Genomic DNA, 15,681 nt, shown 5'->3' on the forward strand with positions numbered 1-15,681 from the left:
AAGAGAGCATCTATGTAATGAAGTGTACAATATCTATGGAGAAATGTAGTCACTAAATCAATGCATTTATAATTGGCTTAGAATCATTGGAGATGCAGCATTAGATCTGCTTTTAAAACCAATTCACATTCTCTCTGATTCCCACCCTCTGCTAAGCATTTGCAAACCTGCTCCATGGGCCTGTGGGACCCTTTGCAGCAGATATGAATTTAAAATGGAAATGACTCTTGCTCAAACTGTTCAACTGAAATTCAGGATAATTGAGGAAACAAGGCTCGCCGAGAGGCTCAGTTAGGGCAGTAGGCAGACACAGTAGTATCATTTGATCGTTTCATTGTCAAGCAGCAAGCACAGGAATGACTTTTCCAAGCCAGGAGAAACGGAATTTCAGGAACAGTCTTGTTAGAAACAGTGAGCCACTGCTTGCCCATTTGACTAGCCTAAAGGATATAGCTTGAAGAGAATTTCAGCAAGTGCAACCTTGTTGTATACAGTAATGACAAATTCAGTTAAGGAGTTTGGAATTCTATGTACAAGAAATAGTACTTTGCCAAATGTTGATTCCTTTCTTGGTGCTCTGTAATATCAGAAGCTACATATTCCAGGTTAGATTGTTTGTCCAACTATCCACATACTGATTTCTCACACTGATGATGTCACCTTGTTGGGCAATGAAATGTCTGCAAGCAAACACCCAAGCTCAGAGAGCACCAAGAACTCTATAACTGATTTCTGAACTTGACAGTAGCTGTTTAGATTTTCTTACTGGTCATTCCCTATCCTCTCCTTAAAATTACACACAAAAATACATTAATTCTTCACCAGAAAGTTTGATTCTGGGATGCATGTGTTCTATTATTGTCCATTCATATTACTGGTAAAATGCTTCTTCAACCAACTCAGAATTATCTTACCAAGCAAAAGGCCACCGTTAGATGCAGAGTATTTCTATATACATTTTACTGTTATTTTGATATGGATACAGAAATCAGTTATCCTATACTGAATACCCACATGCATATTGTTGGGATGGGGAGAAATGTATTGAGTTTCCATTTTAATGTGAATTTAATCTGTTGCATGCTTCATAAATCAGGGTGAACAAAAACATGGTCATTTTTTCCTATTTGCATTTAGAATTACGTCTTCCCTTCGATTTACATTTAAAACTACAATTAAAAATGCATATATTAAGGGAAAAAATACACAAACAGATCCAAAGATCTTGGGGCAATTTAAACACTAGTAGGTTTTATAAGCTTTGATCGAATAATGTCCATTTCATCAGATGCATAGAAAGTGAAATACAAAAGGTGCAAATGTTCAAAATTATTGGTAGATAGTGGCCATCACAACTAATTTCTTAACTATAACATAGGCATTCTCATAGTGAGAAGCTGATTATCACATATGTATATCATGTATATACATGTATATCAATTAAAGTAATGTGCTATTGTTTTGTGTTTTTGTATTGTTCCTTGTTTTTAATGTTTTAACAATTTGTAAACTCCCCTGAGTTGCTGGGAGTTGGGCAGCATATAAAATTAATATAATAATAATAATACTAATAATACTAATAATAATAATATAATAGACAAAATTACCATCAGTCAATTGCAAAAGGCAGTTTTACTTGGAACAGCTTATATTCTGCAACAATACCTTTAACGTCATCAAACAACATTTGCCTATCCCAGGTCCTTGGGAAGGATTTGATAGGTGGATATAAAAATGCCAAATCCAGTCTAAACATCTGGATGACTGTGTGACCAATCAATAATAATATCCTGCGATGATACCTTTAACACCATCAAACAACATCTGCCTATTCCAGGTCCTTGGGAAGAACTTGATAGGTGGATAAAAATGCCAAATCCAGTCTAAACATCTTGCTTTACCTGAGATATCTAATATTTGAGAAGTCAAGAATGCTATCTAAAGGATGCTGCTGATGACTGGGATTAGTTGATGAGAAGATACAGTTCCTCGTTGCGGTACAATCTTTTGCTTGCTTCAGTTTGAGCTTTGTTACCTATTTTGTACATGTATTTTTGATAACCAAAGAACAACAAAAGCTTGAGCAAGAGGTATTTTATTAGCCCTTGTGGTAATCAGCAGGACAATTTTTGCATGCCTATTTAGACAGATGCTCAATTTATTTCAGCAGGACTTAATTCCACGTGGGTAGGTATAGCAGTGGATCATATCTAATACTGTCCAAAAGTGTCAGGATTACCAGATACCCTTAACTACTGTTTACATATGTTGAATTGAATAGGTAATCTGCAACACTAGCTGCTATTGCCTCCCCCACCCCAATTAACAATCCAGTGTCTTCCACATAAACCAGAGTTTATCGTACAGTTATGACTTTAATCCATAACTGAGCTTATTTTTGCTCATTAGTGCCAACAGCGGGGTAATCAGTTGAATTATAGCACATTGTCACCTAATCTCCCTTGGGATTTCTGACAAACATCAGCAGACAGTTTAAATTGCGGGGCTGGCAAACTTGGAGGTGGAGCTACTATGCACAGAAAGCTAAATGCACCTCTGTCTGTAACATAAAAACTTCACTGTTTGGTAGGAGTGAATGGGGAGAAATATAACCTTCCAGCTTGTTGAAACTGTTACGCGCCATTAGGTGTACTGTAAACTATCTGTGCTGAAATCTTTTGCAGAGACAATCAGGCTAAGAATTAGAGATACTTTGTTCCAATTAGAGAGTTGTTTTTTTAAAAAGCCAGTAAGAAAACACTATAAAAATAGGAGAGGCAGATTCACTGAGTGTAAATACAATCCTGTTCCCTGCTGAAGTAAATGTGGGAAGAAGGTTTATTACTGAAGTAAAGAAGTGAGTATTTCAAGCATGTGTTTTTCACTGATAAAATCTATTGGTTATCATATAACCCAATTTCTTTAGAAACCCAGTGATTCTCTATAAATGCTTCATTTTGTAGTATTCAGGTCTGAACATGAACTTTTCAGTGTACCTGATCAGGTTCACAAGGGGTTCCACTGATCAAATGAAGCCAAATGTTTTTGTGGACACAGTATTAGATGTGGAGCAACAGAATTGTGAGTTTAAAACCCTGATAAAGTGTGAAGTAGATTGAGTGGCTATGAGTTTTGCCATCTTTGGGCTATCTGATCCAATCATGTAGGGTTATTGTGAGAGAAAAGGTGGACAAACTTTTCATTACTGGATTTGTGAACATTACTAGTTAATGTTTGCATCAAGCAATAGATCTAAATAACATGGCTTAATTAACAATAAGGCAGAAAGCTCATGTTTTACCTTGTGTTCTTTTGAGAAATGTGATCATACATACATTTGGGCTCATGATCTTCAGCAATGCTCAAGAAAATAATGTTCTTCATTTTGCCCAAAGGAATATGAAATTATTTAGTATACACAGGTACATACTCAAATTAAATTGCTAAGAAAATTGTCAAGTAAATGCTGAGTTTTATTTAAAAGTAAAGCAAACATCTGATTATGATAGTTCAGCAAAAACAAACAGCAAATCTACAACTAAGAATATTTGATTACATTCAAATATGGTCTGACACGGTGTCCTCTCATTATTATTTCATTTTGAAATAATGGTATCTGCAACAAATCAGATACCATTGTCTGGGTATTTAATATTGATTTGTCTTGCAAACTTTGGCATTAGCCTTGTAAACTGTAAATTTGCCTGTGTGGTAGCCTTAATGAAAGTTGCAATCTATATTCACTTTCCTGGAAGTAAATTTCCTTGAGTAAATGAGGGTGTGCAAAGACCTTCCCCATGAAATTCTAAATTGGATGAGGTGAAACCTGTTCGTGAAAGAATTGAATATCTTTAAGTCTTCACTTAATCATGAAGGTAATTGGCTAATCTTCGGGGAATTTATCAGCTGAATCTATTTTATCAGATCTTGATAATTTGAGCATGTTGATGGAAAAGTGGTATACAAGTAAAATAAAAATATGTTTAACCATAAACATAATATGCCTGATAGAAAAGTAGAGAACCCTTGAGAACTTTGAGTAGCTACAGTACTTCATCAAAGCAGATGCTACTATATTAAATTCAGTGTTTTCAAGAAATGTACCAGGCTGATTGCAAAGTGCTGATAATGTTATGACATTTTTTATAAGCTGTGATTTTGCTATGGATTGAGGCAGACCATATTAAGTTCAACTAGTTCAATTAGCCCTCTTTCAGTTTCAAAAATGTATATATTAGGTGTCAGCAGCAGAGAGCAAGCATTTCTGGAGACAACAATGTTTATTTTATTTTAAATATTTCTGTTCCAGTTTTCTGTCATGAGGCACCCAGTCTTCTTTCATAAAGAGAGAGAGAGAGAGAACAGGAAAGATGTTTATCGTAAACTACATTAAATGTGTATTGATTTACCCAATCCAGAACTTGAAATCTCTGAGTAATAAGTTTGCAATTTAGTATACACTAATCTGGCAGTAAGTCTTGCTGAACTGTGCATCAGGGCAAATATGCATAGAATTGTATTGTGAGGCTATAATTGCCATTCAATATTAATACTGTTGTTAAACTCTGCTTTGGTGTAAATATTACATGCAGGGAGGCTAAACACTTCATGTGTGATTATATGGACATGTGACATACGTGTTTTGTCCTCCTGATAAATAGATTATTTCTACTTTGCCAGGTAAAAAGATGAGCACTAGATGCTTTGCTATGATGCTGGTATGTCCACAGAGCATTGCTGATACTTTCTGATTGTTGATGTCTGCATAAAGTCTAATTAAAACAAGTTAGTTGGAGGAGTTCAGTACTCTAAAAACCTACATCAACAATCCAAATTCAGTAAGATAGATGGTTTTTGGAATTGTGAGGGTCATATTGGCTTAGGAGTGTTGCAAAGAGGTTCTTAAAGGGTCAAATCAGATGCAGGGAGAATGATTAAAATTAAGGATTTGGATGAGTTTACTTTTCTAAATACTTCCTATTTTTCTGGTCTGGGGTGAGGAAGAAAGATCTACAAGTAAAAATAATTGCTTAGAGGATCATTTTTTGTAGGAAAAGAACATTGGAAAGATAGTACTTATATCCCACCTATTCAAATTATCCCCCCCCCCGCCCAGCATGTATTTCTGCCATTTTAAAAATCATCAGTAGAGTACAAAGTGAGATGTTTTCAAATATTTCCTATGTGTTGCATCTAACATGGCCCTGATTTTCTTTCTCTTTTCTCTTGGCTTTTGACAGACTCCTGATTTAATGTTCCTAAGAAAATTCACAGTGCATGTTCAGTGCATTATTGCTGCTCTGTAATGTTTTCTCCTATGGGGGAAAAAAGAGAAGCTTTAAAAAAACTGTCCCCTAGAATGTCTAACAAGAGGATTGCCAAATGACCACATGGACCTATATGAGATAGAAAGTATTGCAGAACAAGCTACAATACAAATGTCTTTAATTGTGAAAGGGAGAAGTTGCAAAAGTAAAATTTCTTGTGAAACTTTTCTTTAAAATCCCTCAAAACCATATTGTAAGAATAGAAAGTTGTTTGTTTTTTTAATTTCACCACATGTCCATGGAATATACTAAAATTGCTGTTTGATGCAAATATTCATAATCTATGCTTTGTCCCTCAATTTTTTGGGTTTTTTTAATGGTTGGTTTGGCTATTGAATCTTTTCACTGAGTCCTCAATAAGAGTCGCCAATAAATTAATTATGCATACTTTAGTGAGTAAATGTTTTACTCTCATCCCACTTCAATTCTGGGCATGGTTGTTTTGAATGGGACTTGTTTTTGAGTATATATGGAGATTGTTAGACTGCACTTGTCAACACTAGTTCAGTGTTGAAGCTGGTGTACTATTTGAAATGAGTGGTTCCAAATTGTCTTTTTAAATATATATTAATTTCTGTTTTACATTTCCAAATATACAAAACAAAGCAACCATAGCGAAGACTTTCAAGTCTTCTGACAAAATTGATGGAACAAAACAACATGACTGTTGTTGCTGCTATTCATATTTTTAAACTTCTTCCAGGCCACAAAGAATCTTTTATGGCTGGCTGAGTGGTAGAGTTTGGATCTCACAATAATTTGGCTCTTCCTCAAGCCATGCTGATGCTTACAAAGAAACATGGAAAAAATAAGTGGGGTCAAATCTTCCTTCTCCTTTCAGAGAAGCTGCAGGCTTATGATGGATGCCTGCCTGCTTGGAGTCAGGATGTGGTAACTTGTAATCCTGATGCAAGCTGACAGACCAGGCTGTCTTTTGGACCTTGTTCACTGACTGGGAAGCATCTACAGTCCTGGCTCAGGTGGCTCCTTTAATTCATAATGACATGTGGTCTTCCTTTGTGTTACATGAAAACCCACTCAGGGCTCAAAAGTGAGGCTACCTTTCCCATCTTTGATAGGGGCACCAACATTAATCAGCTTCGACACTGGGTTTAGAATGAAGATGTATGAAATACTGCAAACATAAAAGGTTACCTTAAGGAAAAGGAAAAGGAAGTAGATGCAGAGTTACAAAACTACTCTGGTTGTAGAAATAATCACCCTCTGCCCTCTTCCTCTGCCACAGACGTAATTACGATACTTCCATGATGCCCTTGTTGCTTTTAAATGTCTTTTCAGATTTTCTGAGAACTTAAATCACCTATCATTCACTTATTCTCTTTCAAAGAAACCTGATTTTGATGAATAAAATACCCACTATTGAACTGAATAATACCTTGTTTCTTCTTCCCAAATTCTGGGATGTTTTGGAGAGAGATTTGGCCCCAGATGGCAGAGTGCGCTAAGAAAATGGCATCCTAGATTTAACAATTCAAGTTCCAGTGGCTGCTACTACTTTGCTTTGCTCAGCCGTACCGGTTGATCAGCAGAGATATTCGTCCTTCTTTGTGTGCTGCCCCTTTCCAACTTTGCCTTTTTTTTTTTTTTTTTTGCTTTTTAAATTTTTTAAAAAATTTGATTGATTGATTGATAAATAAATAAATAAATCTTCTAATGAGTTCCTATTTAGGAAATGTTTTGAAAGGTGATATAGACAGCTTACTATATTTGGGCCTAATCAGCTAGTTTTGACACAACCGTATTTATGTCATGCTGCTATCAAATGCTTTGGATGTCATCTTGGAGGGGAAAAAAAGAACAAATGTTAAATGAATCAAATTAAATGTGAAAAATTAGTTTAGGTCTGCTTCAGGAGGCAGAGCCTCCAGGTTTAGAATGCAAGAAATATGTCAGCAGTTCAAAGTTTTGCATCTGGTTGTCCTTACCTGGATTTAGAAGCTAAGCAGGGTTAAGCCTGGTTAATATTTGGGGGGAAAAATGGGGGGAAAATCACCCAATTCAGAAGAAGGCAGTGGCAAACTACTTATGTGCTGTGGCTAAGAATATCATCCGGTATATCTATATAATCACCAGGAGTTGAGCTTCACATAAAGGCATCTTTATCTTCTCATTTTCCTCATCTGAGTTCTAACCCTCTGGAATTTCTTAACCCCTGAGGTGAGATTGGCCCCCACTCTGTTGGCCTTCCAAAAGGGTGTTAAAACTTGGCTCTGCCAACTTGCATGGGGACCCAACGGGGGTTCGCAGCACTGGGGGTGGCTGGTAGCCGGAGGATGCTCTCTCTACCTTTTTAGTTTGCATTGTAGTTTTAATTTTTTAGCTTAATTTTAATCTTTTGTAGTTTTTAACATCTATCTATCTATCTATCTATCTATCTATCTATCTATCTATCTATCTATCATCTATCTATCTATTTTAGGATTTTATAGTTTTTATCTGTAACACTGCCTAGAGTCACTTGTATAGTGAGATGGGTGGCATATATAAATTTGAAAAATAAATAAATAAATAAACATCAGAAGTGAGGGAGGATAGAGAAGAGAATGCTCTCCTTAACCATGTACTTCTTTTGTTCTAAAAATTGGGATCCATTCCCTGCTTTACAGATTATAACCTAGGTTCAAATAAAGGGACTTGATGCCATTGAACCTAATTTGGCCATATGTTTAATAGATTGTGTTGTAGGTAGGGAATGAAAGACCCAAGCTACAGATGCTGAGAAAACATCCTCAGAATGCTTAGAACCTGACAGACTAATACTGTAATAACAATAATGTGAATAGTCATTATAGACTTTGCTAAAGAACTAGATTTCAAGAAATGAGCTAAAGAGCAAGTAGAGGTGACATTCATGGAGATAAAGAATAATCATTATTTCATTCTGCTCTAATTAGTAAATAAAAATCATAGGTAAACCATGGGACTTTCTTTTTTAAAAAAAATAGCAATAACTCTTTTTCAATAGATGTGAAATATTTAGTGAGATTTGGGGAATCAGTTCCATTTATTGTATTTTTCTGTAGAATACCATACCTCTTCCAATAGAAGTGAATATGTGTAGCTTAGGGTTGAACTGTGGAGTCCTTGGTGCTCTCTGAGCTTGGTTGTTTACTTGCAGACGTTTCATTACCCAACTGGGTAACATCATCAGGGCCAGTGAGTGTGGGGTTTGCTCCTTGTTTATATACAGTGGCTGGCCCTGCCAGTGTGGGTGGGAGTGTCATTTTCTCCTTGGTAGTTCCAAGGACTCCACCTTATCTCTTAACCTGTCTAACTTCTTTTATTTGTTGAATTCTTGCTTGCAGAGGCATCTCTCTCTCTCTCTCTCTCTCTCTCTCTCTCTCTCTCTCTCTCTCTCTCTCTCTCTCTCTCTCTCTCTCTCACACACACACACACACACACACACACACACAGATGCATGTACTGATTAGGAGTGGAGAGACCCAAGCTCTAGTTTTGTAATTCTTCGCATATATTTCTTCTTGTCTTCAGTTAAGGAAGCAAAAAAAGCAAAAAAAAAAAAAAAAAAGGCAAAGTTGGAAAGGGGCAGCACACAAAGAAGGACGAATATCTCTGCTGATCAACCGGTACGGCTGAGCAAAACAAAGTAGTAGCAGCCACTGGAACTTGAATTGTTAAATCCAGGATGCCATTTTCTTAGCGCACTCTGCCATCTGGGGCCAAATCTCTCTCCAAAACATCCCAGAATTTGGGAAGAAGAAACAAGGTATTATTCAGTTCAATAGTGGGTATTTTATTCATCAAAATCAGGTTTCTTTGAAAGAGAATAAGTGAATGATAGGTGATTTAAGTTCTCAGAAAATCTGAAAAGACATTTAAAAGCAACAAGGGCATCATGGAAGTATCGTAATTACGTCTGTGGCAGAGGAAGAGGGCAGAGGGTGATTATTTCTACAACCAGAGTAGTTTTGTAACTCTGCATCTACTTCCTTTTCCTTTTCCTTAAGGTAACCTTTTATGTTTGCAGTATTTCATACATCTTCATTCTAAACCCAGTGTCGAAGCTGATTAATGTTGGTGCCCCTATCAAAGATGGGAAAGGTAGCCTCACTTTTGAGCCCTGAGTGGGTTTTCATGTAACACAAAGGAAGACCACATGTCATTATGAATTAAAGGAGCCACCTGAGCCAGGACTGTAGATGCTTCCCAGTCAGTGAACAAGGTCCAAAAGACAGCCTGGTCTGTCAGCTTGCATCAGGATTACAAGTTACCACATCCTGACTCCAAGCAGGCAGGCATCCATCATAAGCCTGCAGCTTCTCTGAAAGGAGAAGGAAGATTTGACCCCACTTATTTTTTCCATGTTTCTTTGTAAGCACAGAAGCTGGCTGGGTAGACTTCAGGTCACTCACTCTCTCAGATCTATACTGGGAATTTAAGCATTTGTCTATGACCCCATATTGGACCAACATGGTACAGTATGGTCCATAACTTTCATTTAAGATTCATCCTGCAGTAGATTCATTTCTGCTGATAATAAAGTATATACATATATATGTATGTACATACTCATGCGTACATACAAACTGTTTTGTGTCTTTGAATTATAAACACTCAGAGGCTATGTCTGAAAAATAAACATGCAAATATGCAACTGCCTTAATGTATACTGTCCTTGTGAAAGAGATGTCTATCCATCATCTCCCACCCCAGCCTACTCCTGAATCTGAACCCTTACCATCCTGAAGCAACTCATTATGTGTGTTTTTTATCTTCTTCAGATCAGGTAACATCAGTGGCTAAAGAATGTGCACTGCCCTGAGCCCCAAGGCCCGAGGCCCTGGCCTCTCTGATATGCACCAATACAGCCAGTGGCTGGCCAGCAGACATGAGGCTAATTTGTTACCAATGAAGGAAGATTTGGCGCTATGGCTGACAAACCTGCTGGGTAAGATTTTTTCTATATACTATAATTATTGTCAGGGATTTCTAAATTTGATCTTGGACCCTGACATGCAAGTGGAAAAACTTGCTCTGAATGAATAACTAAAGTTCTAGCATCTATCTTGTTTAGCCTCTAGTTCTACTTAGAATTCTAATTTTACTTGCTTCCTTATCTGGAAGGCCAGAATGAAGTGAATGTGTTCTTTCCACATTAATTCAGTCTATGAGTGTTTGTGTGTATATAAGTGTGTGTGTGTGTGTGTGTGGAGAGAGAGAAAAGGCTATAGTAATGTATTGAGAATATTGTTTATTTACCTGCTATCAGATATATTTATTACATGTATTTGTGCTGTGTTAAAAACTGCTTTACTGTTTTCTTTCCCTGGAAAAGTGTTGACAATTTCTTTCAAATTTATCTTGGTCCACCTTCCACGAACAAGGTGAATTCCATAGACATCCACAGGGGGTCCGGTGGGGAGGCCCCAATAACAAAACATCACTGCAGTATCGTAGTGCAAACTGTACCTTAACATACTTCTCTGCACTGTCATGATGCAAGTGTGAAAGGGTAGAGCTTGTGTTGTGACATCACAATGCATACTTTGGCAGCATCATGGGTAAACATGGATATTGCTCTTGTGATACCTTTCCTTGCAATTTAATTGAAGCATGAGAAGCCTGGGAGACTGTGGCCAACTGGAGAGATAGTTGGAAGTAAAATGGAAGGCAATTTGCACATACCTTTGGCTGTATAACTACATAAGTGCATGAAACTGCTCTCCAACCATGACATTTTTATATAAATGCTCTTCTCCTTGAAGAAATGTCAAGAGCAAATTCTCTTTCATCAGATGGAATGGAATGAGAACTGATAGAAAAATAACACAGTAAAGCTTTTCTACATGGAACTAGTTGCATTTCAGTGTCCGCCTTGGATATCCCCATCTGTAGTTTTTTTCCTTTCATGTCTCAACCAGCATGCTGGGCTCTAATCCCTTTCACATGCAGTATGTCACCTCCTACAAGACCTAATACAGCAAATATAATCCAGCAAAATATTCTTTATGGTTGCAGCACATTTTCATTACTATTTAGTGATGCTGTTGAATCAGTGCAAAGGGTTAAAAATATGACTTTATAAAAGAACAGCTCGAAAAACATTTGTTAAAAATAAGTTTTTAGTAGAGATTGAAGAATATATCATCCTATGATTAGTTGGTTTTCTGGGCTGACAAGCTTTTTGACATGACTCATCGGCAAATTTAGTCTCTTTTGGGAATAACTCACTATGTACTACTTGAACAATAATAATTATTTAAAAAGCATATGTATGTGTGTTGTCATTATTTTATATAAAACAATGATTAAAAATGGTGTGAATATATAAAATCTAATGGGAAGCACACCATTTATGCAGAGAAGAAAACTCACTGATTACAAAACAAGACTGAAAGAGAAATGCAGCTGAAAAAATTAAGACGATTTTTAAAAATGAAGGGAGAGGGAGAATAAAAAGAGGAATTGAAAAAGCTGAATAACTACAAATTGGGTATTGATGAATAGGGATTATACCACAGAGCAGTTAAGGAAGTTAAGGAAGAATAAAGATAAAAATATGCAGATTGGGGAAAGATTATGAAAGAGCAAGCCAGATTTAAACAAATCTCATTATCTTCTTCTCCAAGCAAACTTGCCTGAATAAGTTTTATTAGAATATTGAGACGTAAAAAAGCATATTTCTAAGCAGGCTTTGCAGAAGTTGCAGTAAATTGTCTACCTATTTGTGTCAATATCAGAAAATCCATCTCTCCCTCCCCTAGTTTTGTCCATATATGAAAAAAAGCTCCCACAATGTTTCAGATTTGGTAAAACCAGGCAACACAATTAAATCCACTGAAACTCCAAAGCACCTTCAAAGCTCAGTTTAATTCAGTGCTTTGAATTGATTCAGGGATTGCTTTGAAGATTCAATTCAAAGAGAAACACTTTGAATTAATCACCCGTTTGCAGAGTTGTTATAAAAACGAAGCTAGTCATTTTAATAATTTAGTAGATTGGATCCAGAGTAAGGTAGTTGTATTTACTGATAATGTGTCAGGTTGGTGTTGACTCTTACCAATCACATAGATGGATCTCTGAGTTGTATTTATATTCCATTGAAATCAGTAGAGAAAGCCATGACCTTTCACACTGATTTTAGCAGGACTGAAAGCCTTTTAAAGTGCTCAGCATGCTAATTATATTGACATTTTCCTGATTGGAATGTAACTTTAGTTGTGGAATTCTGACATAACTGTGCCATGCACTACTTTCTAGTAACTGCTGCTGATTTAGCACCTGTGAAGAAGAAAAAAAGAACAAACCTGACTTTATCTCCTTTTCTTTCTGGCACTGAATCCTCCTTTTTGTCCAGACTGCTTCATTTGCTTTCCATACATCTTCTCCCTTATTTAGATGAACTAGGCAGTGTCAGCCTAGAGTGCTTAGAGCCAAGCATTTCCTGCCCCATTTTCTAGTTCATCTGTTACAGGAGTTTGGTGTCATATAGTGACTATGATGGGATCTCAAACTATTTCAGGGTTAAGCTTACAAATCAGGAAGGTTGCTTCTAGATGTGTAATTTGCATAGCTCATTATGGCAATTTCATGCTTGATGTTGTCATTCTCTGTTCAATCCATGTTTTCTCCCTTGCAACTAGTAAAAAAGAAAAAGCAGTGGCCAAGTGCAAAAGTACATCTGGATGTAAACAAATCACCAGTTTGGAAATAGCATAGTGGTTAAGAACCATGCTGTTGATCAGAAACAGAATTTGTCTGAATCACAAGCAACACTGCCATGAACTCATTCAACCATACTTGTCCATGCTAAGAAACCCATACTTTTTCAGTGGTGGGGAAGTTAATTATACTAACTTGTTTTATAGCATTAAAACTTCCAGATGTGGTGAGACTCCAAGTCTCAACATTTCAGTGAAGGTCTAAAACTCTGGGGATTGATGTCCCAACCTGGACAGTATCAAGGTAGGGAAAACTGCTTTGCACAGATGTTGGAAGGATAACAGTTAAATATTGCAAATGAAGTACTTTGAATGAAGAAAAGCTTAATATATGTTATCATTATTCATCAGAAGTTATAATTTCTATATGGAAATACAAGTCAGCATAGTAAAACATTGGTTTTCTTGCAGTCATTTTAAAGCATTCTTTCTTAGTATATTCATTCTGCATCAGTTTGTTTGATGAGAAATTCTACGTTGGTCAAGGATTCCCAGGAGTATGAATATTTAACCAAAGGGGTTGCTGAACTATAACTTGGAGCACCCCCAATTAATAAGCCTTGATTTTATTTGATTCAGGATTCCATTGGGTATGATTCAATTCAAGATTCATCAGCACCCCAGTTCAATTCAAGCTGATTAAAAATTCCATTCAAAAAAGTTTTGCTTGTAGGCTATGGCCCAGAAACTTCAAAACACTTGGAGCCAGTTCACTTTTTGGCAAAATGGAATGAAAATAGCAAGGATGGCCAATAACTTCAGATAACTTTAATTCTTCTAAGTTTCAGTTAAATACTTTCAAGGGCTTTACAAGTGAGGGGATGGCCAAGAGCATGTGGTTCTCAAGCCAGAATTGAGCCATCACTTGAAGGCACAATGGACTTCACAAAATGTCCATTAATTTGTGGGAAGGGTGGGAAGAAAAAGCTATGCATTTGAGCTACTAAGGCTATAAGAGCCAATGACATCATCATATTAGCAATGGGCAATCAACTGTTTACTTGGTCTTAATTTTGTGGTAGCCATTCACTCATTGTCAGAAAACTTAAACCTCAGCCATACAGAATTTAAAAGTAAAGGCAGCCTTGGGCTCATATTTAGTATGCTGAGAGCTGAGGCAAGCTTCCAGTTCTGTTGGCAGGATCTGCACAGAAGTGTAAGTATCTGTTAGCATGAGAGAGAGAAGTTAGGATATGTCTGGCTATATTAAAGGAATTGAGAGCTGAGAAAGTGAATGAAGCCCAAAGTAACTGTTAGTCTGTCCACCCAGAAGAGCTCTGATAGACACAGAATTTAATATTATAAATGCCACTGGTTACTTCCTTGGGTCAGTGTCTCTCCACTCTCTACCAGGGAAACAATGATCATGGATGTGGGAAGATGTAGTTCAGCCACATTTGGAGAGCCATGCATTTTTGTCCTCTGTATGTTACAGAGCATCGTAAGGCTCTTTCTCAGTTTGTGTGAAAAATCACTTGAGTTTCTTGAAACCGTCCTATGGGGGAAAAAAAAAGGCATTCTACTCTGTAATGTACTTGGCACTTCTCCCCTATTACATTGAAGGGAAATTATTGGTAATTATGGAGAAATTGTCTTTCACTAAGTTATACTTCTCTTCCTGTGCATGAATTTCATTGAAATAAAGCTGAGCAGGACAAGAGCCTCATCTTTCACATTTTAGAAGAGAGGTCTGCTTGGCAGGCTTTCAGCATACATCAAAAACTTTCTGGCTATGTACATACCCATCAGGCTCTTCCCTTTTAGAATAAGCAAGATTATGCAAAATACAGAAAAGGAAGACAAAGAATAAGATAAATAAATTAAGGCATGAGGTAGGGAAAAGAAAGAAGACTGCACAGATGGAATATTCACACATTAAACAAGGCACATTCCATAAGCAAACTACATCCATATTTTAGGATTTCTCCAATTATATTGTCTACACTTGCAGCCTCACCATTTTTCAGTATTCTCACAGCTTTTATGAATTCTTTTATTGTCATTTTTTTTTCTTGGAGACTAATAGAGAATTCATTTCAATTCCATGCTCTTTCACATATAGTATCTCTAATTCGAGTACAAATCTTTAAAATACTCCATTTAGCATTCCATCATTTCAGTTTCATCCCAATTCATTTGATCATTTTTATTTTTAATTCCATTTACCCTGCTGGAGATTCTTTGTTTACACTTAACCCATTGGGAAACAACTTTTTATTTGCATTGAAACTGAATTCTTTGCAAATGTCTTTTCCCCTTTATATTCATATAATACTCTCTCATTCTCATTTTTTTTGCAGCAGTCATTCTCTTATATTCATTTTTCCTCATCTACAACTTAGTTTACCTCATCATTCCTCCAATCATCCTTTTCCTATTTCATTTTAGCATAACTCCAGACATTTCTGTGGCACTTTGCAACATAGGTTGTTTTTGTTGTTTTTTAAACTTCAGTATTAGCTATCTCCAGCTAAAAGTTGACACTGTCTTGGTGGCCGGCCATCCATCCATCCATCCATCCATCCATCCATCCATCCATCCATCCATCCAAGCAGCTTCCACATCTTTTCCTTTTGTACACTTTCTATTCTTTTGGTAGATTTAGTTATCAACTAATACTATTTCATGAAGAGCTTGTACTTTCATTTCCT

General features: G+C 36.6%; 1 protein-coding gene across 2 annotated transcripts in view; it reads left to right on the top strand.

The window, feature by feature from the left end:
• The window catches only part of GAS2 (growth arrest specific 2), a 130,084-nt gene that overhangs the window by 8,603 nt on the left and 105,800 nt on the right, over positions 1 to 15,681 (top strand). For both annotated transcript variants that reach the window (XM_088145086.1, XM_088145087.1), the window contains exon 2: positions 10,091 to 10,257. In XM_088145086.1, the coding sequence (XP_088001212.1) occupies positions 10,116 to 10,257 (142 nt within the window). In that variant the 5' untranslated portion in view covers positions 10,091 to 10,115. The remainder of the gene's footprint in view (positions 1 to 10,090; positions 10,258 to 15,681) is intronic.

This window comes from Python bivittatus, unplaced genomic scaffold (assembly GCF_059951505.1).
Source record: "Python bivittatus isolate LINGU-HERP-01145 unplaced genomic scaffold, Pbiv_v1 ctg000480_np1212, whole genome shotgun sequence".
NCBI lineage: Eukaryota > Metazoa > Chordata > Lepidosauria > Squamata > Pythonidae > Python > Python bivittatus.